We start from the raw sequence: 25,472 nt of genomic DNA on the forward strand, positions 1-25,472 counted from the left end.
CTGAAGAAATATGAATTGCAAGACAAGTCTTATATTACTACCAAATAAAAATAGACTTTCATTTTAATGGAATGACCGAACCTAAGCAATGATTCTCAGGCTTCAATTAATGGTTCTAACTGGCTCAAACTTGCTACCCAATGCTTTTTAATTATTTAATATATTTTACTCATATGCAATCATTTAACTATAATTATATGTCAAAACTAGTAATTTATTTCTTTACAATGAAAAAATTTCTTATCCTTGTTTCACTATTAAAAAGAAAAAATCTGATTCCTCAAACAGCTTTTTCATCCAAACTGTTTATATTTCAATATAGTTCTTAGCCCTGGGTGAGAAATGTCTCAAGCAATATTCCCTTACAGAATATGAAGTTATAAGCAACATCTAAGGGGATGAAGGAAGAAATGAAATATGAAGGAAAAATATGACAATGACAAATATAATACCAGTAAGTAATTTAACCTTATTGTAAATCATTTTTCTTACCTATCTAAAAAAAAAAAAAAAAAAAAAAAGAAAGATTGCTCTAAACTCTCCTCAAAGATAGAGGGAGATACTGGCAGGATAATTGGTTTGTAAACACAGCACAGATATCAACTAAAAGTATTACCTATGATGTCCAACGACAGACACCCATTTCCACTAAAACTTGATGGAAGTTGACGTTATGGAAGACTTCTAAATAAAATGACTACTATTATTTCTTCTATTTGCCAGCCAAAGTAATGGCCCTTAAAATGGGAAAGAGCTATAGGGCTAAAAGTTAGGACATGTACTAAATTAACTAAATTTCTTAGAAGGTTTCTTGGAAGATATTAGGAAGGTTGAAATTTAAACATCAGGAGCATTTTTTTAAAGAGTACAGAGTATCCCATATGGCCTCTCATTGAATCCTAGAAAAAACTTCTTTGTGCACTAGAAGAAAAATATTTATTCATGATTCACTGATTTATTAAGTAAATAGTAATTGATTAAATTTTAAAATAGAGGCAATCCCTCAGAGAGTCTCATGGGTACAAAACCTTATAAAGGAGTTAAATGGACAAAAAACACATCACAATGAATATTTTCCAATAAATATCAGCTAGCATGTATGTACTTTAGTAGATGCCATGATTCTTCATCCATTTATAAAAATAATTGATAAACTATTATATCACAACGTTGAATTTTCATAGGTACCTCACTGTGGTTAACTAGTGTCAAACCGGAGAGTAACATTATACTGTTTCATAATGTACATGGTTCTTCAACCACAAGCATAACAGATTAATGCTAACTGATTCAGTGGCATTGACATGGATACCTCAAGTTGCCTGCATATTGGTGACTTTACAATTGCAACTGACAATTTAATTCTTAATCATGCCTGTTCACTTGCATGAGTAATCCAGGAAATGTAACTTATTCAGTTTCAAGGAACAGCCCAGAAACTAGGAGATATGACACCTCAGTAAATGTTCTAAGTCACACTTATTAATAACAGTGGAAGAGCTTCATAATATTTTTACTATTAATCAGAGAAAATCACAAATTCATAATATATGTACCAAACAATTCTTTGAAATTTATTTTAATTGGTTTATGTCAAGTTTGCTCTTAACGAGGGGTCAGTGAACTATGACCCATGGGACAAATCCAGCTGGCTGCCAATTTCCATAAATAAAATTTCATTAGAACACAGCCACAACAATGCAGCCACACCCGTTGGATGACATATTGTCTATGTGGGTGCATTTGCACTATACCAGCACAACTGAATAGTTCCAATTAGAGACCATATGACCCAGAAAGCTGAAGATACTATCCAGACTTCTACATAAACTGTTTGCTTACTTCTGCTTTAGACTATCAAATTACCATGTTCTGTTTCTTTAAGCAACAAATTCAGAAAAAGTAAATCTAACCAGTTAGCTATCTTCACCAATTGTCAGAATGGGATACATTTTTTCTTCCCAAAAAATAGAGTAAACACAAACACTCTCGATGGATAGAATTCAGTATACATCACAATAACCTGTAGAAATAATAGATAAGAAAGGGTAGAAATCTTCTTTTAAATGTAGTGTGCTGATATATGAGAAATGGTAAATAGAAAAACTAAACTGCAATGTATATCTTCTAGAAGAGAAGACTATTACAGAAAAAAAATAGAATCAGCTGTTGTGTTATATGTGGAATGAACCTAAATTAATTAGAATGAGCAATAACAAAATATACCAATGTACTTATAAACAATAATGAATTATCTATAAACCCATTCTATTATTCTTCTTAAATTGTAGAAAATGCCAAATATAATTACAAAATACATATTCAAAACATGTAAACCACTAATTTTCCACTTGTAAAAGCCTGATTCAAAAAGCAATTTACTTTATGGTTTACTTAAGCTTTGTAACTACATTAAAATATGATAGTATATACACAACAGCTTGTTAACAAGATTATCATAACATTAAAATCATAATGGGGCACTTCAATTACGGATACTTAAAATTAAAGCTAATCCTCACAGTACCAATTTTTATCTCCTAAATAATTTTAGCTATTAGCTGCTCATTCAAAGTCTGTATCTAAAATGATAAGCATTCTAGAGTAAGACAGCTCTGTACTTTTCTTTGGTAGCAAAACAAAAGCTGTATCCTTTCTCTGTAGTCTTTAACCCACAGTCTTTTGCTACAAAAGGAAAAATGCAATTTTTTTTTTACCTTAGTTAAGTACTATTTATTTATGTTGTTGCTAATGTTGTTGTTTGAAATAGTAACTTCTAATATAATAATACATATTTTCTGTTTTGGTTTTATCGTTCTAAATGTATCAAGTTGTCATAAAATAGCAGTTACAATAGTAATTTGATTTTTTTCTGTAAATATTTCTTTTAAGAACATATTGTCTAGTTACACAGTGGGCACCAGGTTGAAAGAACCAATGCTCAGATTAATGAATATGGTAATGCATTTTATAAGTATATAACTGTATCAAGTCATGCCTGATTTACTTGTGCTGCTGTTTCCCCAAATTTATAATTAATAAGTATGCAATCACTTCTCACACTCAAATTCTAATTAAAGTTCAAAGTAGAGGGCTTCCTTGGTGGCACAGTAGTTGGGAGTCTGCCTGCCAATGCAGGGGACAAGGGTTCGAGCCCTGGTCTGGGAAGATCCCACATGCCGCAGAGCAACTAAGCCCGTGTGCCACAACTACTGAGCCTGCGCGTCTGGAGCCTGTGCTCCGCAACGGGAGAGGCCCCCGCTCACCACAACTGGAGAAAGCCCTCACACAGAAACGAAGACCCAACACAGCGAAAAATAAATAAATAATTAAAAAAAAAAAAAGTTCAAAGTAGAGGAAAACAGTAAATTAACATAGCTCCTAATTCATATATGCCAATTGCTACCAAATCCATAAATAATCCACAAGTATGAGGTATATATTTGGTTTTATTAAACATTAGTGAAAATTAATATAGAACTTTTCTTCTACCTCCCTTGAATGGTGAAAAAATTAAACTATCTTTGGCCCATTTGAAACTGAATGACAAATCTTGCTTTCACTCATCCCTGAAATGAATGAAAGTAACATTCTTAAGTTATGCAGTAAACAGATAATACCAAATGTATGTGTGTGTGCATACATGTGTGCACATTTGCACACATATGTGTAAACTGTGTGTATACATATGTATTCATAGTACACAAATTACATTAACTTAATTACACAGAATATATAATCAAATGCAGTTAATTACATATATTTTTACATAATCATTTTCCTAATGCTTAACCTACATTTTCTAAGCTGCATTTCAATAGTGTTATTAAAGTAGTTCCATCACATCATTATCTAGAAAAAGTGATGGTGTGCTTTTGTCTTTATATTTTATAAAATTTGAAGATATTCAGCCTGGTTGCCCTCTTTCTATGTTAGGTGACAGAAACCATAGACACGTGCTTATGTGCATAGTAGAGTGTGTGCCTCGCTCTAAAAGAAATGATAAAGACAAGATATTCTCCTCTGCATGGAAGAAAAGAGGATACTCTTGTAACCTGCTTAATGGGGGCGGAGGGTAGGGTGTGTCTTCCAGAGATTCCTGCTGATCCATTTAGCGAAAAAAAAAAAACTTGCAGAAATATAATTATTATAGGATCAAGAAATATGATTAAAATAGAAAGCTTACACATTGCTTCTGCATCCAATTTCACAGGTCAAACTTTGCATGTAGGTAAAACACACATACACACACATGGGCATTTATAATTACCTTTATTTTTGTAAACTTTGAAAACAAAAATATGTTACTAATATTGAATATGTAATCACTGATCATTATATAACATTCAGGATTTTAAACAATTTGTGTTTACTTTTCATACCATTAAACAACCTGCTGATTTCATTAGAAATATTTTAATAATTTCTCATTTTATTTATTTTATACTTCTCTTCAGCACCACTTCAAATTTTCTCATGCCTTAGATTTGTTTTCTAAACTACTTATTCAATTCACTATTCATAAATATTTAGGTTGCCTTCTCTTCCCCCTCATCTTTTTTTACCATCATAAAAGAATTTCATTGAAAGTTGTGCATAAAACTGTAATTCTAACAGATATGTCTAAAAAGCAAATGGATCTCCAAACTTCAAATGCTGTCAAACTGCAAGATTTCCTTGACTGGGACAGGGAGATTCATATAGAGATAGAAATAAAGATAGAAATTAATAGAGATAGAGTACATATATATGGACATATATATATATACAAACACACATTTCTGCATATAATATATACATACACACAAACTTATCTACAAGTGTAAAGTTAAGTAGGATAGTGATAATATTCTTATCTTCAAGTCTTATTCAGATGGCCAAATTACTCATAGAGACAGTCTTTTACTTCAATTCATGTAGAAGTACCAGTTAAAGAAATACCAGTGTAGTTTAATCATTATGCTTAGCAAGGGATGCAAAATTAATATAACTAAAACAATAAGCAACTAAAACAATATGTAGGTACCAGGAGTAACACATCCCTTAGATCAGATGGCAAACAGCCTCAGTACCACTAGATATTAACAGAGGAATGAAATTAAAGTTGTACTTTATAAACTAACACATCTAGAAGGAAAAACTGAAAAATACTTCTTTTTAATGTCTTTGAATCTCTCTTCAGACCTCACTCTTTCAATGAAAAGTTTAGATTGCTATTTATATTCCTTCTACCTCTCAAAGTCTAAAGTAAAGCAATAGCTTTAAAGGATTTTTACCTTTCAACTTAAATGATGTTTAAAATGTACTGTATCCCTTAAAATTATTTTCCTAATTTACATAGTTATACTTTCAGTTTTAACTCTGGATACATAGCTGGGTTTATGGTACACCTACAATTACTATTACACGCACCAGAAAAAAAGCCAAGAACATAAACTGTGCAACTCAACATCACCATCTAGTGACAGAATTCCTAACACGTGACAAAGCTGAGCAAAAAGGAATAGATTTCAGAGATATAATGCCCTGGTAGTTTATCTTTAGAATAATCACCACATGTAACAGCTCTCACTGAATATGTATGGCTCTACAAATAAAATACTAACCCTTAATTGGCTATGTCTGTACTCTAAAATGTAATTTATATTCTTACCATAGAGGTATATTCACAGATCTCACCAATCTATATTTTTGTGTATTAAGTCATTATCAGAAAGCTTCATATAGTTTTTTACATTTTTTTCTTAATGAACTATATTCTATATGTAACTTTTCTTTCAGATTTTGACACCCCATTTTCTTAAGTTATTCAACTGAAGTACCTTCCAATTTCATTATTTCTACTACACATGGCCCACTACTGCCTTGGGAAGTAAAAAGGTGACAAAGAGACACCACGTTTTTTAAAAAGGTCCCACTTTTCCCCTTGATGTTTAGAAATGATTACAGGGACTATGACAGGTGCAAAATATAATACAGTAATCAAATCACTTTGGTATGATAAGAGGGTTGAATTGGCAGAGATAAGAGGAAAAAATGAAAAGAAATTGAGAATTCCACCTCTAAATTCACTATTATCATACTATAGACAGAGATTTCACCTGGAGATGATACATTTTTTTCTGTCCTTGAAATTTTTTCATGTCATCATTTTCAGAAATCCTGTACAGTATTTCCACACAGCCATGGAACTACAATGGACTCTATAAGTTAGATAAAAAATATTCCCTCTGGCATTCTACATTCTAAGACCACACCGAAGTTTTCCAGTCAATTCCATTATGTATGACATATGTAATTTATTTGAAATAAGCACTATACACCATTCAATGGAAATAATGTATACAAACATTGTAATACTTTGTATCTTCATTTTCTTAGTTTCATAAATTACAAAGCATTCTCTCCTACATTATTGTTGTTCTTCATATCAATCCTATTAAGCTTTTAATCCTATCTTATAAAAAAGACTAAAAAAGACTAATTTATCTAAAATCACAGTTGGAGTCTAAAATCTGATTTTTGCCACTTATCCAAGATTTTGTATCTTATTTTATTCTTCCCATTTTTGCTTCTTACTTCATTATTTTTCTTTTTTTCTTTTATTTTTTTTAGATGGAGAATTTTAATTAAATTGGCATAGTTAAGACCAAAAAGGGAAAGTGGACATTGTCAGTGTATCTTCAGCCCTTGCCTTAACGGGCGAATGAACACAACTTGAAACACAGGTGACTCTTGCTGGTCTATGAGACAGTGAAGGGAGCTTCTCAATATTTAAATATATTAATATAACCAGTTATAGAAATCTAAATATAAAACCAATCTCCTATAGGGTTTGAGAAGGCATTCGCCATATCCCTGAAAAGTTTAACATTCCTTATTCAAGTTTAATCATCTCTTTAGAAAGGGAAAACAGTGATAGTACTTGTTGAACCAGAATTACTATCAAAATTCAAAAAGCTGACCATATTTATTTAGCCACAAGCCAATCTTATTTAAATCAGGACAGAAATATTACATCAGCCATTCATGATCTGAATTCTAGTGTATGAGATCAATTTAAATATGGTACACATAAAAAGTCATGAGACATTTGTTTCATAATAAATAAGGCAGTGGCCAACTATTACTCATTAGTAGCTTTTTTGAGATAAGCTATCAAGTCTGCCCTTTCTCCCTTCTTCTTAATGCCAGCAAAGATCATTTTTGTTCCAGGGATGTACTTCTTGGGATTCTCCACATACTCCATCAGCGTCTCCTCTCCCCAGAGGTGATGCCTTCGTTCTTGTTGGCATCTGTGTAAGAGATTCCGACAGCCTGTCCTGTCTTTCGCCCAAACAGAACACGGAGATTTGGCCCGGTCTTGTGCTTGCCTCCCTTTTCCACAGTATGGCACTGGGCACACTTCTGAACAAAAATCTTCTTGCCCTTCTCGACATCACCCATTATTAAATCGTTCTTTCTCCGTGCACGACTCAGAGGTTCCCGCTCGCAAGCCGAACGTCCCGCTCTCTAATCCCAAGAACACGCCGGTCCGCGCCTACGTACCTCATTATTTTTCTAATCATTCATAATATGCTCCCATTATAGAAAATTTAGAACAGAAAATTATAAGCCTGAGAAATGTGTAAGCCCACCACTCAGATATAATATATTTTGCTGTATTTTATTCCTATCTTTTTTCTCTTTATTCTTTATATTCAATGGAGATCATGTTCTACATGCAATTTTGTTTCCTGGTATTTTTCAGTGAACATGATGATACTCGTGTCACCCAAAAACACTGTGTTAAAGATCATTTTAATATCCAGATATAACTAAATATGCCACAATTTACCATTATGTATATATATTTATTGATATACCATATATATTATTTTATATTCTAGAAACTTCATTTTCTTATTATTTCCTTAATAGTAGACAATTAGGTTCTACTCAATTTGTTTACTGCTATATTCTATAATTTGAGAAACAGTTTCAGATTGTCCATAATGTCTATGTCTTGTGCATAGTATATTTCATGAAGTTAAATTTATATGAAAAGGGGTATGTTTGTTTCAAGGTTCTTAGTACTTATTGGTACACTCCCTTCCTTAAGTGTAAAAGTAATTTCAATTGCTCTTGATCTCTGAGAATGGGACAATGGCTCTTACCATTCCATCTCCAGCACTCAAAAATCTCCTCCTCGCTGAACTGCAGTAACGTCAATAACCAAGAATTAGTACTTTTTATGTAATTTATATTTTGCTTGCCATTAGAGTTGAATATTTTAAGGGTTTCTGAATCATACTTTGCCAATTAAACACTAAGTTCCTAAATTTTTTTGAATCTCTTACACACATGGCAATACAGAACACTGATGTTGTCTTTAAATTTTGTGATTTTTTTCAATATACAGAAGCTTTTTTTTTTTTTTTTTTGCGTTATACGGGCGTCTCACTGCTGTGGCCTCTCCCGTTGCGGAGCACAGGCTCCGGACGCGCAGGCTCAGCGGCCATGGCTCACGGGCCCAGCCGCTCCGCGGCATGTGGGATCTTCCCAGACCGGGGCACGAACCCGTGTCCCCTGAATCGGCAGGTGGACTCCCAACCACTGCACCACCAGGGAAGCCCCAGAAGCTTTTTTAATGCAGTCAAAGCTTAGCTTAGTTATTTCCTCAACTACTGTTTGGATTATTATCTCTTTCCCCATCTAAACCTCAGAGATAGTCACTTTCATAGTTTATTGGACTGTGGCTGTCTCATTTATTTATTTTAGCTCTTTAATATACACGAAACTTCCTTTAATACCCGTGAGGTGAAAATATAAGGTGATTTCTTTTTTCTAAACAGCAAAACAACTGTCTCTTATACCATTTGCCGAGCAATTCAACATGTCCTGGATGATTGGGGTACTCTAATATAACTACCTCATAGGATCTTCATAGAACAGGTAATACACAGAAAAGTTCACAAATTTCCATCTTTATCTTAAAACTGACCATATTACTAAATTCTTTTATTAATTTCTAGAGTGTTTTTGTTGTTAATTCCATAGAGATTTCTACATACAAGTCATGTCTTTAGAAAATAATAGTCACCTTGTCTCCTCCATATCATATTTGTTAATTTTGGTTTTATATCCATTACTATGTTCTGATTTCAGTTTTACTCTTCATTTTTTGAGAGTGTGCATGATGTGTATGTGTGATGTGTGTGAACGTGGTTTATCCTTACCCTAGACTCTCCTTTGATGATAATTCCATCGGTGAGAGAAAGGTGAATGTCATGTTAGCAACTCAAAAACATCCCTCTGGGGCGATGCTGTCCAAACCATAGCCACTAACCACATGCAACAATTTACATTTAAATTAATAAAAATTAAATAAAATTAAACATTCAGTTCTTCAGTTACACTAGCCACAGTTCAAGTGCTCAGACACACCATATCAGAGTCCCAATTTATTCTGTTGGAGAAAGTTATTTAAAATGTTTAAATCCCGGGCTTCCCTGGTGGTGCAGTGGTTGAGAGTACGCCTGCCGGTGCAGGGGACACGGGTTCGTGCCCCGGTCCGGGAAGGTCCCACATGCCGCGGAGCGGCTGGGCCCGTGAGCCATGGCTGCTGAGCCTGCGCGTCAGGAGCCTGTGCTCCGCAACGGGAGAGGCCACAACAGTGAGAGGCCCGCGTACCGCAAAAAAAAAGTTTAAATCCCAAAATATGTTTCTCTCTGACACACATTTTCCTAAACCAAGTATTTTCTTAGGCATCTGGTTAGATTCTCCTTTCTGATTCCAGGCACTATCATTCGAAATCAGATGCTTTCCCATGGCTACAAATATCAAAATACTTAACAAATCCTAGGCTGCAACCTCCAGTCTTTTTCCTGAGTTGCAGAGTTGTATTTTCCTTTGCCTACTGCAAATTTACACATGAGTTTACCATAGCTATCTCAAATTCATCTGAAAACTAAAATCATCTTAATCCTCCTCTTCTTTTCTCTTTCCCTATCTCAATTAATGTATATCCAAATACTCAAAATAAAAACATTTGAGTTTAAACTTACACAGTGCTGTATGTCAATTATATCTCAATAAAACTGGAAGGGAAAAAAAGTTGAATACAAAGTCAAAAAAATTTTTTTGACTTGCCCTTGATAAATGTCCTTCTTCTTATTTTTTATCTTTATCAATAATTCAACAAATAATTATTAAGCACCTAATATGCTAATACTATGGTAAGGCTAAGAATACAAAGGAGAGCAAAATAGCAATCCTCCTACCCTCATGAGATTTACTATCTAGTAGGACACACAAAAAAATTAGACTTTATTCTGAAAGCATAAGAAAACTTTAAAAGGTTTTAAACAGAGCAACAGAGATTAAATCAAGTTTTTAATATATTGAGGCTATTAAGTCACAGAGTCTCATCAGATCTACCTTCTAAATATTTCTAAATTTCTCAAACACACTCTTCTCTGTTGACCTCTATACCCTTCTACCTTTATCTTAGTGGGGTCACTGATTTCTCTACATCTCTCATTCCCTCCACTGTACCCTCTACTCTACTGCCAAAACAAACTTTTGAATTATTTTTTCCCAGTCTGGGTATGAGTTAAAACCTAATAAAATACTTGTTTCATTTAGCCAGCACATTCCAGAGTAGGCTGTATCCCCTTACACGTTTTAAATAGCCGGCCACAGGTTCTCACATCCAGGATTAGATCCTCACATCTGGGATCAGGAAGAAGCACCAGAGGGGTCTAAAATGATTCCTGAGCTGGGACACTGATGAAAGAACAGGCCCAAGATTGCTTGGCAAAGACTGCCCACGAACAGGGATTGGATGAGATGACAGAGAACTGAGTAAGGGCAGAGACCTCTCTTTTTTGTTCTAAGCTCATAGCAGTAGTAGAACCTTAATAAATGAGGAGGTAATACCCAACTTGATGATAAGGCCCAACCAAGGCAGCCACAAAATGTCACTCTTCAGATTCAGTCCAGTTTTGCTCCAACTTCTCCAGACTACAGACAAACTCAGGAGGAGGGTACCACTGCGGGTACCCAGAGCCACCTGAGGGCTGCTGCAGAGGTTAAGTTAGTGAGAAAAAAAGAATGTTCAATAGCCAAGCTATGTCATGCCCGTGGACCAAGAGAAAAAATGCCATGTCATTTTTGGGATCAGGGAAACAACTCAACTGCTGAGGCTCTGAGTCTTCACATCAGGCATTTGATTTTTGTATCTGTCTCCCCAACTAGGCCATTAGCCCCTTGAGGGCAGAGATTCCCTTATTCATATCTGTAACCCCATTACCTGGTATATTACAGAAACACAATAAATGTTTATTAAATAAATGAATGATTGTATCTATCCCCACATTGTATTTTCTTACCCTATTAGAATTCTAAAAAGCTGTAAAATAATCTTCATAGTTTTATCAATATATTTAATCCTGTCACCCTTCCTTAAAAACCACAATCACTCCTTGACGTAATTTAAAGTATCTATCCTGGCAAGCTAGACTCTATGTAACTGACCTCTAGAATATGGTAACAAACACATTTCCAACAAGCCTCCTGAGACCAGCCCCTGAACTAACTGAAATTGTTGGCAAATTATTCATACTTGTCTCCCACTGCCCCCTCTCACACCCTGAAATTCTGAATAGTTCCCACCATCCCTGCCAACCTCGTACTGCTTTATTTATACCCAAGGATTCTTGGTATATAAGGAGAGATATTACTGACCAAATAATTCTGCCTATGTGAGTTTTGCAGGAAAACATACATTCAAAAAAGCTTTGTAATGAGGTGGATAGACCTAGAGTCTGTCATACAGAGTGAAGTAAGTCAGAAAGAGAGAGACAAATACCATATGTTAACACATATATATGGAATTTAAGAAAAAAAAATGTCATGAAAAACCTAGGGGTGAAAGAGGAATAAAGACACAGACTTACTAGAGAATGGACTTGAGGCTATGGAGAGGGGGAAGGGTAAACGGTGACAAAGCGAGAGAGAGGCATAGACATATATACACTACCAAACGCAAGGTAGATAGCTAGTGGGAAGCAGCCGCATAGCACAGGGAGATCACCTCGGTGCTTTGTGATCGCCTGGAGGGGTGGGATAGGGAGGGTGGGAGGGAGGAATTCGCAAGCGGGAAGAGATATGGGAACATATGTATATATATAACTGATTCATTTTGTTGTGAAGCTGAAACTAACATACCATTGTAAAGCAATTATACTCCAATAAAGATGTTAAAATGAAAAAAAAAAAGAAAGAAAGAAAGAAAGAAAAGTTACACACAAACAAATACATACAAAAACACCATAAAGATACTTTGTGATTTGACAAACAGCAATAATAACCTCTTTACTATTTGCTGGAGATACGTAATATTAATAAAACTACCTTTACTGTAAAAAAAAAAAAAAACTTGAAAAAAATTTGCTCTACGTCAGATCACTTTACTGTTCTTGAAATACATCTTGCCCCTTTGTTCAATACCTTTCCCTCTACCTGTAAAACTGGCCATATTCAAGGCCTATATCAAATTTCTTATCCTCTCCATGGTATTTTTTGATTTGACACTTTTCATGTAAGACAATAAAAATGATCATAGATGAGAGAACAATTAATTTTTGCCCCTTGATGCATTCTCCTTTTATTCTATTAGTCACATAACATTATAACTTTTTGTTTATATGCTTCCATAGTCTCACATATAAAGAATGAGCTCCTGCTGTATTTTCTAAAGGCAAAAACCAGAAGTTTTTTAAAAAGTGCTAGGCCCACAGTACACTAAACTGTTGAATGCTTTTGGTAACAAGATTATTTAGTTGTGTTTAGTGAATCTAAAGATTATGAGTGTGTGTGTGTATGTGTAAAATATCTGCCAATGTAAACAAAGTACATTACACAGCCATATGATTAAATGCTGATTTAAATTATCTAGCCTATTGCTTTATCTCATAGCATGGATGGTTGAGAGGTTACTCCAATCAGGTAATACTTGTTTTTCTCATTAATTCATCTCTACTTTTTGAAAAGCAGAATTTTCAAAGATGGCAAGTATTACAAAATTTGGCAGAATTTTATAATCTCTTCCAACACAGTTCTCCCATAATTCAATTTGTTTTTTTCTTGATGATGAATTTTCTATACTAATTACATCCTTCCCTTGTTCACTGTATTTCCCTCACTCACATCCATTTTCATTCACATTGCCCCTTTGCAATTCTTTCTATGTTTTTGGCCTTTTATTCAAAGCTTCAGAGCTGGCATTCTCTTTGTCTTCCTTTGGGTCTATAGGTTTACTTCAAACTGAATAGATATAAAAATACAGAGAATAACTGTACAGTTCTAAATAAATATTGATGTTATGCTTAACATATTCAAAGTTATTACAATAAACATTTACAAAAATGATGTTTTCAATTTATACCTGTGGTAGTTTCAGGTAGAGGATAAAGAATATATTGAAAAACAGCAGTTCAGTCATAACTTCTGCATTGGCCTTTTCCACAATACATTTTACTCTTTATTTTAAATTTACGACTATTTTCAATAACTTTTACTTTCTGAGAATGTCCACTTGCATTGTATATAGATACAAACTCTCTATTGTGGACTCAGTTTTATTTTTCCCTCTTTTTTATTAGTAAAGACATTAACAATAAAATAGGCTCACTTGCTCCAGCTGGTAATTTCTCAATACTAGTAATATATTATTCCTCTTTTTGTGACATCATAATCATCCATATAGAAGTACCATGTATCTTTGTGTAGAAGCTACTGTTTCCATTAAATTTAATTACCTCCCCCTGTGGTTTTAAATAGAAGTGGCTTCAAAATGAGGGCAGCTTCTATTAAATTTAATTACTTTCCCCTGCTGCTTGCGTGGTAAAAGGGAGGTCACTAAATGAGAGCAGCTTCTAGCCTAAAGTATATGGTAACTGTGTGCCAGCAATAACAAAATTGTGCCCAAAATACCCTTCTAGGGAGCTTCACAGGTTTATCCTTTCTCCTATTTAAAATTTTTTCTTTAGCCTTAATTTAAGCCCTTAAAAAATGAGCATGGATAGAAGCAGATATATTTTAAAAATCAATTTTAGTTTCACAGGCTAAATCAAGGCAAATATACTATTTCTGTACAAATATACTGGAAATTATCCCACTCAAAGGTTCAAGCTCAGAACTTTTAAGATTAACATCATTTGTTGTCGTTTCTCCAGCTGTAAGGATGCTAAGTTTTATTCTTCACACATTTTCAATGCCTAGTAAAAGCCTTCATTGATTCTGATCAGATGGATTTAAAGACTGCTTCCTAAAAGTTATTAAAAAGGTATTAAGTTTAGGGAGATTTCAGAAAAATATTCAGAAATAGTAATGTTAAAAAGGAAAAAAAAGAAAACCCATCAGGTTCATTATAGACTGCTGTATTTGAAAAAAAGTTAATCTGTATGCTTTATAATAGTATGAAAACGTGTATCAGTTTAAAAATACAATGGTATAATCCTATAAAATATTTTAGTTAAATATTAATTAGGAGAAAATACTACTCAGTTAAAACACCATTGTACTATTTATTTTTTTATACAGGCAGAATGTAGATGAACAACATTTCCATTCAATCACACAGTTTAGTATAAATATAAAACAAGACACCCCTTAAGCATTTTAAGTAACAAATTAAACATTTACATTTTTTACTGTGCACTGAGGCTTAACATTTATGCAGCTTCAAAACCAAAGTACAGCCTCAAGGGAAGTCTCTCCACTGACAAATTAATACCTTAGAGAACAGAGCTGAATGGTGGCAATGAACTCATTTGTTCCCCCAATAATGAAGAATGACTTTTTCTTTACCACATCTGTGACTGTTGCTATGGTGACCCAGACTTACCTCATTGCTTCTCGGAGAGCTCCTCGTTCACCAAGAGTCGTGTGCTTGATGTCATCAAAATTATTCTCCAGCTTCTCGCAATTCTGCAACATATTAGAAAAATGCATTAATCCCCAACATACTGAGATAAAATTATATCTATGCAATTATGTAAAATATAATTGATTATATTGATTATGGACTCAAAAATATGCACACCATTTTAATTGTGTAGGATTCATTAAAATTGACAGTGTGAATTCAACAGTAACAAAATAAAAACGTTTTATGTTACAGCTGTCACAGAAGTCTTCTTATCAATTTTTCAAAATTGGGTAAATAGAAGAAATGAGTATTATATAAAAGTAGTACAACTTCTAGAGTTTTGAGGTTTAAAAATTAGTTCTCTAAAATAATCTCAAGTATACCAAAGCCAACTGGAATTCAAAAGAAAGTCAATAAAGTTTGAAATCACAATAAATTGTATATGATAAATACCCAGTTCTAAAATATTAGTATTTACTGATATGGAAAGATAAAGCCCAGGCATAATATAATAATAAAAGTTCAAACATTTTGAAGTCAAAATTTTAAAATTAGATCTTTAAATAACAGTTATATACAAATTGTTCACAAATATATATATATATGTATATATATTTGAAAATAAGTCCACTCATTAAAATTATGTAACATTGCATCAGGCTCTTAGCATTACTGGACTGAATTTTCTAAGAGTTTTTTTGTTTAATTTTAATTATGTTTTTATATGTAAAACTAACTTAATCTCACATGACCCTAATAAGTTATCAGAACATAATATATAGGATTAAATTTTACCCTAAAAAATGTATCCATATGAATCTTTTGGCACATTAGATTTCATGTATTTAGGTAATAAAATAACTGGATTTAGCATTTTAGTTAATTTAACAGACAGTAAAACTAAATAATAAAATTTTAACATTAATGAGTTCTATATTAAATTGTAAATAAGTATGCTGGATTTTACAAAAATACAGAATTTAGATTAATAATTTCCAATGTGTAAGAATTCATTGATTTAAAGCCCATTGTTATATATACCATTATCTTACCTTGATATCTTTTTTAGATCGGCCAAATTAAGGCAAAGATCCTTTTTAACACATAGTTACATGTTTTACAATGAAAATCTTGAAAATTAGCAAAATGTACCTAAAATAATTTGAATTATGGATAAAAGTCCTTTTTTGGATATGTAACTTGCAAATATCTCCTGATATGTGCCTTGCCTTTTCACTTTTTAATAGTATCTTTTCATAAAGAGAATTTCTTTTTTATTTTTTTTTTTGGCGGTACGCAGGCCTCTCACTATCGTGGCCTCTCCGGTTGCGGAGCACAGGCTCCGGACGCGCAGGCTCAGCGGCCATGGCCCACGGGCCCAGCCGCTCCGCGGCATGTGGTACCCTCCCGGACCGGGGCGCGAACCCTGTCCCCTGCATCGGCAGGCTGACTCCCAACCACTGTGCCACCAGGGAAGCCCGAGAATTTCTTATTTTTAAAGAGGCCAAATTTACTATTGCTTTAATTTATGGTTAGTGCTATTTGTGTCCTGTTTAAGAAATCTTTGATTTCCTCAAGGTTATAAATTTATTTTCTTATATTTTTTCCACAAAGCTTTATTACTTTGCATTTCACATTTAGATGTGTAATTCATCTGGGATTGATATTTGTATATGTGTATAACAGAAAAATCACACCATACAGGTCAGTGGTTAAATCAGTACTATTTTTTGAAAAGGCCATCATTTCCCCACTTTAATTCATCTTTTCCATATAGTAAGACACAGTATACATAGGGTCTGTTTCTGGGGTCCATAATAGCCAACTGCTCAATTTCCTATATTTGTGCTAGTATCACACTGTTTTAATCACTCATATCTATAATAAATAAAGAACTCCTACAAGTAAATATGAAAAAAACCAGACAATTCAATGTAAAATGGGCAAAAGACTTATATAAACACTATATAACAGAGACTATACAAATAACTAATTTAAAAGAACATGCTCAACAGCATTAGTCATGATAAAGATGCAAATTTTAAAAATGAAATATTACTACACAATTTGAAAATGTGTAAAATGAAAAAGATAGATGATACAAAAGTGGGTTTTTTTAGTATAAAAAGCAACTGAAGCACTGCTGGTAGAACTGTAAATTTGTTAAAACCACTTGATAAAGCTTTTCAGTAGCACTTTCAAAAGCTGAATTTTCATGTCTTGGAATACACCCAGAACAAATATGTAATATGTTTGCCTAAAGTCGTATACAAGAATGTTAATTGTAGCACTATCCAAATTTCCCCAAACTGGAAACAAGTCAAATGCACATAAAGATGGAATATATAAATCAACTGTGTTATATTACTACAATGGAAAATACATAGCAATGAGAATGAACAAACTACATCTGTGTGGAATAACATGGATTATCTCACAGCCATAGTATTAAATAAAGTGACACACAAAAGATCACATAAGAAAATTATTCCACTTAAATGAATTTCAAAAACAAGCAAAGCTGCGCTTCCCTTGTAGCACAGTGGTTAAGAATCCGCCTGCCAATGCTGGGGACATGGGTTCGAGCCCTGGTCCGGGAAGATCCCACACGCCGCGGAGTGACTAAGCCCGTGCACCGCAACTACTGAGCCTGCACTCCAGAGCCCACGAGTCACAACTCCTGAAGGCCGGGTGCCTAGAGCCCGTGCTCCACAACAAGAGAAGCCACCGCACTGAGAAGCCCGCGTGCCACAACGAAGAGTAGACCCCGCTCACCGCAACTAGAGAAAGCCTGCGCACAGCAACGAAGAGCCAACGCAGCCAAAAATAAATAAATTAAATAAATAAATTTTTAAAAATTACCTTTAAAAAAATAATAACTTGGAAACAAAAATAAGCAAAGCTACAGTGAATAATTCAACAATAAAAGTAAGAAAACAATTCCATTTATAAGAATATAAAAAAGAATAGAATACTACTTAATAACTTTAACAAAAGAAGCATAAGACTTGTGTACTGAAAAGTACAAAACATCATGATAAAAATTAAAGAAAACCAAAATAAATGGTAAGACATCCATGTTCATGAGTTAGAAGACAATATTGTTAAGGTGGCACTACTCCCTAAATTAATCTAAAGTTTCAATGTGATTCCTGTCAAAATCCCAGCTGACTTTTTTTTTTCAGATTTTGATAAGCTGATTCTAAAATTTATATGAAAATAGAAGGGACCCAGAATAGCCAAAACCTTCTTAAAAACAGAATAGCAAAGTTGAAGGCCTAACACTTCCTGATTTCAAATGACTATAAGCCTACAGTTATCAAGACATATACCCACATATATATATACAAATGTTCATAGCAGCATTATTCATAACATAAAAAGTAGAAAAAATGCAAGTCAATAAAATGATAAATGGATAAGCAAATATGGTATACCAATATAATGATATACTATTCAGCCATAAAAAGGTAAGTTCTGATACATGATGAGCTTTAAAAACGTTATGCTAAGTGAAAAAGCCAGATACAAAAGGTCACATTGTATCAATTCATTTATATAAAATGTCAAATACAGGCATATCCATAGAGACAGGAGATTAGTGGTTGCCAGGGGCTGCAGAGAGGGAAGGAATTATTGCTAATGGTAATGGGGTTTCTTTTTGGGGACATGAAATTTCTGAAATTAGTGGCGATCGATGCACAACACTGTGAATATACTAAAAACCACTGAATTATATGCATTTTAAATGAGTGAACCTTATGGTATGTGAATATATCTCAATAAAGCTACTATTTTAAAAGTAGGCAAAACTAATCAAGGTGTTGGAAATTAGTGGATACTGACTACAGGAGACAGAAGAAGGTCTTCTAGGGCACTGTTTAATTCATTTTGTGAAAATTCATGGAACTGAATACTTAAGATCTATTTAGTTTTCCATTTGTAATACTGCAATAAAAAGCTTTAAGAAGAGAGTTTGAATTCTGGTGAAGGAATCATAATGCAGTAATATATCACTACAGTTAAAGAATGCAGATAAAGAAGTTCAAAGTATCTGACACAGTAAGTGTTAGCTACCAGCTAATAATAATAAAATAACATTTTATTATTTACTAAAATTCTGTACTAATGTTCCAATTCCTGTAACTTACCCTGATAAATTTTTGATACTTCATTAACTAAACTATGAACTTTTTCTCTATAGAGTGATAGTCTTAAAGAATGACATTTATATGACTGTAATGGCAAAGATGAATAACTAAATTATTCGAATTAGATGGCCTTTGAAAAACACTTTCCCAGTACTTCTGGGATAAAAATTAGTCTGGACCTCTAAGGCAGAAAGCAGAGTTTTCCTTTCTTTATTCAGGAAAAAAAAGAGGTGGGGGGGACAAATATAAATTTTACACTGAACAGATTATAGTGCCCTTTCAAATATTTCTATGGAAATAATAATATTTTTTAGAAGCTTTATGTTCATAGGTGTTCAATGCAGCATTTTTATGACAGTGAAATATTGGGGGGGATTCTAAATTTTCAACATAAAAGAATGGTTAAATAAAGCACTTTAAATTTGAGGGATATTATGCATTAATTACAAATGCTGTTTAGATAGAGTTAGCCAATGTTTATTTGACATTGTGTAATTTTTTTTAAAAAGACACTATAAAATTGAATATGTTGTATGATATGATTACAGTTTTGGAAAACAAAACAAGCAAAGCCAAAAAAGACTAGAAATGAAATAGTAACTCAGATTATCTCAAAATGTTGAATAAACAAGGGTTTATTTTTTTACTTATAGTTTTCAATATTTTCCAAAGTTTCAGTTATAGGTTTATATTTCTTTTTGATTTCAAGATTTAAAAAATTAAGCATTTTTTTAAAGATTTTGGAAGTATCTGTATATTCTGTGCTGAATATGCTATTTTTGTAAAATATAATACAACAAAATAATTGCTAGCAATAAAAGAAATTTAATATAAGATAGGACTGGACTTTTCCAATATTTATTTTTTCTATTAAATATGCACTTGACTAATTAAGATTTATGCCTCCTGATTATTTGCCAATGAGATCATGAAAGTTTTAATATTTCAAATTGTCCAAAAAAAGTTTCCAATCATCAGTTTGATTTCTTTACTTTTGCACACCCAAAAAGAGGTATAAGGATGTACACAAAGCAGTAAAAGAAAATAAAGTCATATAATAAAATCAGTTACACTTATTTGCTATATTCAACCTACAACATAGCTTAATGTGAACAACTGATACTCAAATAGTGCCACTTGGGCTAAGCGAATACCTGAAAAGACCCAAACACAACTACTAGTTATATAATATTTGGAATGTACTGTTTTTAATTTTCATATATTTAAACTTAATAACAGATGACTAGTATTTATTCATGATTCTAAACAGACTTCACAATACAATTTTTAGAGTTGCATAATATTCTACTGCACCCATGTGCTATTATTTATTTAGCTAATTCCTTTTTGGTTTGGTTTGGTGGTTTGTTGCTAATGCTATTATAAATATAAAACAAGAATAGATGGCTAAAAATGAAATAAAAGCTTAAAAAGTATTAAGAAAAAATAAATATCATTGACTGGGATTATTCATTCCAACTAATTTCCCATCTAACTCAAATTGTTTTCATCTAAAATATATTCAAATTATGTGACTATGGTAGAATCAATACTCAAATTCAGGATTACTGATTCTATATCTCATTCTTGTTCCTGAATTTAACTGTTAATGGAAAACAATACATGTTTTCTCTGTGGTCATATAATTATACTTATTTCTATCTAGGTTTGCCATAAACCCAACCCCATCAATTTAGATGAATCACTGCTAAGAGTCTTACATTTAAATCTTAAGTTGGAAAAAGGTTTCATAACGTTGTTCTTTCAAACTTTACTGACTCTTGATATGGAAAACAGCACCTATCACTTCCCCACAGGTGGTTTATAAATCAGATGTGGAAATAGATATTTCTATTTAATTGTTTTGGGCGTATTTTTCATTTTTAATATATCTCCTACTTTGGATATACATAAACATATACACACACATATATACATACAAATTTGTTTGTTAAATGGAGTCATTTAATAGAAATAAATCTGTACCTTGACGAGGTATTTTTGTTTTTTATGGTTGGTTTTCAAGAAAATCTTAGAAACTTTGATTTTACCAACAGAGATTAACAAAATCAAATAACATTATATCTGAATCTATTTATTTAAGAACAATTGTCTTCAGTTAGGGTACTGTCTTCTCAGACGCTACCTATAGGAAATGTGAGATTTAATCATTAAAATCAATGGAAAGGCTAGAAAAGTCACACTACTGTAATTAAGAGAGAATTTTAAGATCTCAATTTAGCCATTTAAAGTAACTCCCTAGACCAGAGCAATAATGCCCACAGCAAAACAAAGTCATAGATAACAAATATTTAAGGCAGCCTGCTACAACCCTGTGACACAGCAGCTTAAATCAAAAGCAAACATCGATGGAGTCCACAAAAACCTCTTTTCATCCCAATATCCATTTCTGAGTCCCTTGGGAAAAGCTGTACAATAAAATGTAAAAAGCAAAAAATAAATAAGCTTTTACTATTTCTTATCATTTATAAATCATTTCAAAAAAATGAATGTTAATCTGATCAATTTTTGGAAAAGGTCAATTCACAGTAAAATCCATGTGTAGACAACCTTTTCTAAACAGAATTCTTGCGGAAATTTTACTCTTTCAGATTTATATTTTTAAAAATTATACAGATGGTTTCAGAATCTCAAACGAGTCTAGATGTTACTACAAAAAAATGCATTTGCCTCCCTTCTATGTGGTAAATTGAGAGCATAAAGAAAAAATACATATACTTTCTTGTTTGTCTGTTTTTTCTTCTGGTCCTGAAATCCCTCATCACTTTCCTCCTCTTAGCTACCTGCACTGTGGTTTTAAACTTTATTTTGGTCTCCACTGCTGCAGAGAAACAAGTTCGTGAAGGACATTAAAGAAGAAACAAAATTTCTGGATTTTGAGTTTTTAAAGGCCTATCCTTGGCATACACAAACAATAGGGTGGAAAGACTGCTTGATTGCCTAGCTTTTCCAGCCACAGAGATAGGAGATAACAACATTCTTCTAAAGACAGAGTGAGAGAAAAGTTGGACACAGAAACCTTAAGTAGCCCCACTGGGCTCACTATGGCTCCAGGAATTGAGGACAGGCAAAGATATCAGAGTAGACTGAGAGAGAAAGTGTTCCAGAGCATCTGAAGGTATTTCTTCATTTTAATGATAAGAAGCCTCAAATTTAATAGTGATTTTATCTGGAAGTGGTTAAAATGACATATTTTACCATGAAGTGGAATGGGAACCCAAAATGATTATTGAATAACAGAAAAGGAAAGAATGCTCCATGTTTCATACTCCCTGAGTCTGCAGAAAACTTATTGTGCCCAACAGAACAATAGAGGAAATAAATAAGTCTTGTAAACATTTAAACAGTCTAATTGTTACCTTCACCAAAAATACCTGTGTCCTGAAGAAATCAAATCCAAGGTTTTTTTTTAAGAACAATATATGGAAGTACCAAAGAAGAGATACAAGAGTTAAATTCTAATTAAGACAAATGTTAGTCATTTTCCAGAATGAGATAAGCATCTCAAGCAACTAACATTTTTATCTGCTCATCTTCTCCATAAATAAAATTAAGCATCAGATGCTTTAGATGAGAGGCAGAGAGACACTCTCATGTTCACCATTAGTAACATTTTCCTAACAGTAGGGACAACTGTAAGTAAAATGGTGCCAATGTCTTCTATCAAAGTCTATTCTCAGCCCAGTTCATATGAGCACGGATCTAAAAACAATTATAAACTTATGTTTAAATAACAAATAACTTAATACGCTGTTCATTACAGGGTGAAACCATGTAACCCAGATTGCGACTTGAACCCACGGTCTTTTAATTGAGATCACACACCTGGTCTCAGGACTTAATGAAGCTCAGGTTCTTGATGTTCTTGTCGCAGAAAGAATTCAGTGAAAGACAAAGTGATAGGTAAGAAGTGGATTTATTCAGAAAGAAACACACTCCACAGGCAGAGTGTGGGCCATCTTAGAAGGCAACAGGCCCCGAAATATGAGGTGGTTAGTTTTTATGGGCTGGGTAATTTCATAGGCTAATGAGTGGGAGGATTATTCCAATTATTTTGGGGCTGGGGTGGGGATTTCCAGGAATTGAGCCACCACCTACTTTCTGACCATTTATAGTTGGCCTCAGAACTGTCACGGCGCTGGTGCGTGTGTCATTTAGCATGCTAATGTACTACAATGAGCATATAATGAGGCTCAAGGTATACTGGAAGTCAAATCTTCCACCATCTCGTACCTAGTTGGTTTTAACCAGTTTTTGTAATGTCCTATGGCTATGTCATTATTTTAAAGGTTGTGCCCTGCCCCCTTCCCTCCTGTTTCAAGGGGATTCTCTATGTTAGTGTAGGATTATCCCAGAATACAATTTCAGGCATAAGTAAGGCATAGGGGACTTTCCAGGATGTAAAAAACTCTCAAACAATTCTAAAAATGAACTCACGCATGGTGATGACCGATACTTCCTATTTTTCAAGTGCCTCGTAATTTCCTTTGACCAAGATAATTGCATGAGAGAGCTGCAACCATCACAGCAGATGCAAGACAATCTATTTTGTAGGAAAGAAGGAAGGTGAAGGCAAAGGGTAACTAAAAAGGAAAAGGGGACACAGGGAGAGAATGAATGAACAAACTACTCCTCAGATTAGCAAGTACAAGAACAAGAAAAATCAGTGATTAGTAATAAAACACTGGAACAAAAAACAGGCCTATTAGCCTAAATACCATGGAGCAAGAAAGTGGGAACACACAGAAAAAATGGAAGGACATGAAAAGTATTGAAATTAGTGCTGACCAGACATTCCATTGGCTACAACAGGCAAATGTTATCTCTACTTAATTAGTAGGAAACTGGAAATCCATATCAGCAACCAAGGTAAATGTTATAGTTTTTTGGCGTATAAAGATGAATTATATTAATAGTAAACTAGCTAATAACATGAAGGGCTTACTCTGTGTTAGACACTTTTCTAGGAACTTTATCCATTTAATCTGCACAACAACCATTGAGATCCATACTTCACAACTGAGGAAACAGGCACAGGGAGATTAAGATATCTTGTCTAAGGTCATATAGCTAATAAGGGATAAAGCAGGGATTTGAACCCAAGGAGTTTTGAGAGCCAGACTCAAATCCCTCAGAGACTGCTTCAAAAGAGTAAACTGAGTAAAGTGAATATAATAAAGTTCTGCATAGGTCCTCCTCTAGACATTTGTTGTTAAGTTTAGATAACTGGATTGGACGGATAATAGTTTACTAATAAAGTGGGGTATAAGTTTGTACAGAATACTGTTTTCTTTCTTTCTGGATGTGCTACACTTTACAAGGTAGAAAATAAGGAATCCAATATCCAGATGTTTAGGCAAAATTAATACCCATAAATATTTTGCATGCAACAGTCTTTATTTGGGTCTGTGACACCACTGTGACAAATATAATGAGCAATTAAATTCCCAAGTGCTCAGATTTTGGCAGCAATTAAAGTAGAAACTAGAAACTAAGCATCAAAAAGAACTGGTTTTGGTGGCCTCCTGCCAAATGAATCCCCATGGGTTGAGAGAAGGTCTAGGGTTTCAACTGTGATAGATTTTACAGTGTTTTAATATCTCATCTGTATTAAGGATTGTATAAAGTTATGATAAAACAAATGAGTAAAATATCAACAGCAACATGGGGGCAAAGTAACACACAAGAAGATCTCTGAATGCTGAGAAATTTAAACACGATCACTGAAGTATCTTTGCTTAACTAAACCAAACAATAACAAATCCAACCAAGTATCTAGTGATTCACATGCTGGATGGGGCAGGAAAGAAGCAAAAAATTCAGCAAATTACATGATTAAATAAAAGAATTGATGGTATTACCATATAATTTAATTTCTATTAGTACAGCATTTCCTTTATGAAATAATCACAATAACTAGAACTAAATAGATTGGATCTAAAATTTATATAGTAACCTAATTTTTTTAAATTAGTAAATTAATTTTAATAAATGAGGAAACAGTTTTATATTATTAAGGTCACAGAGAGTTAATGGCACAGCTACTAGAACTTTAGTCTCATAATTACTAAATAACAAAAGCTGAAGTTAATCAATTAAATTTCAATTCAGAAAAAAAAACTTGAAAATCTACTGTTAGGCATCATACTAAGCATCAGGGATATAAAGGTAAATAAGAAAAGACCCCCATATTGATCACAATCCGGTGATAATATAGAGAAGAGAGAGGAATTAACTCTCCTAGAGCAGAGATGTCTACGAGTTAATGACTTCTAAACATGTCTTTGAAATGAGTCAAAAATTTCCAGATTAACAGGGGCTGAGGAGGGGTGAGAAGGCAAAGGTAGTGGAATTGGCTCTAGCCTCAGACCTCAGCATTACTGCCT

At 33.4% G+C, this 25,472-nt stretch overlaps 1 protein-coding gene and 1 pseudogene across 2 annotated transcripts in view; both read right to left on the reverse strand.

Annotated features, from left to right (window-relative positions):
• Positions 1 to 25,472, reverse strand: part of DPYD (dihydropyrimidine dehydrogenase) — an 828,512-nt gene that overhangs the window by 699,798 nt on the left and 103,242 nt on the right. For both annotated transcript variants that reach the window (XM_032630437.1, XM_032630445.1), the window contains exon 3: positions 14,891 to 14,973. In XM_032630437.1, the coding sequence (XP_032486328.1) occupies positions 14,891 to 14,973 (83 nt within the window). The remainder of the gene's footprint in view (positions 1 to 14,890; positions 14,974 to 25,472) is intronic.
• Positions 5,147 to 7,690, reverse strand: LOC116753040 (annotated as a pseudogene).

Source organism: Phocoena sinus, chromosome 1, assembly GCF_008692025.1.
Source record: "Phocoena sinus isolate mPhoSin1 chromosome 1, mPhoSin1.pri, whole genome shotgun sequence".
Lineage (NCBI taxonomy): Eukaryota > Metazoa > Chordata > Mammalia > Artiodactyla > Phocoenidae > Phocoena > Phocoena sinus.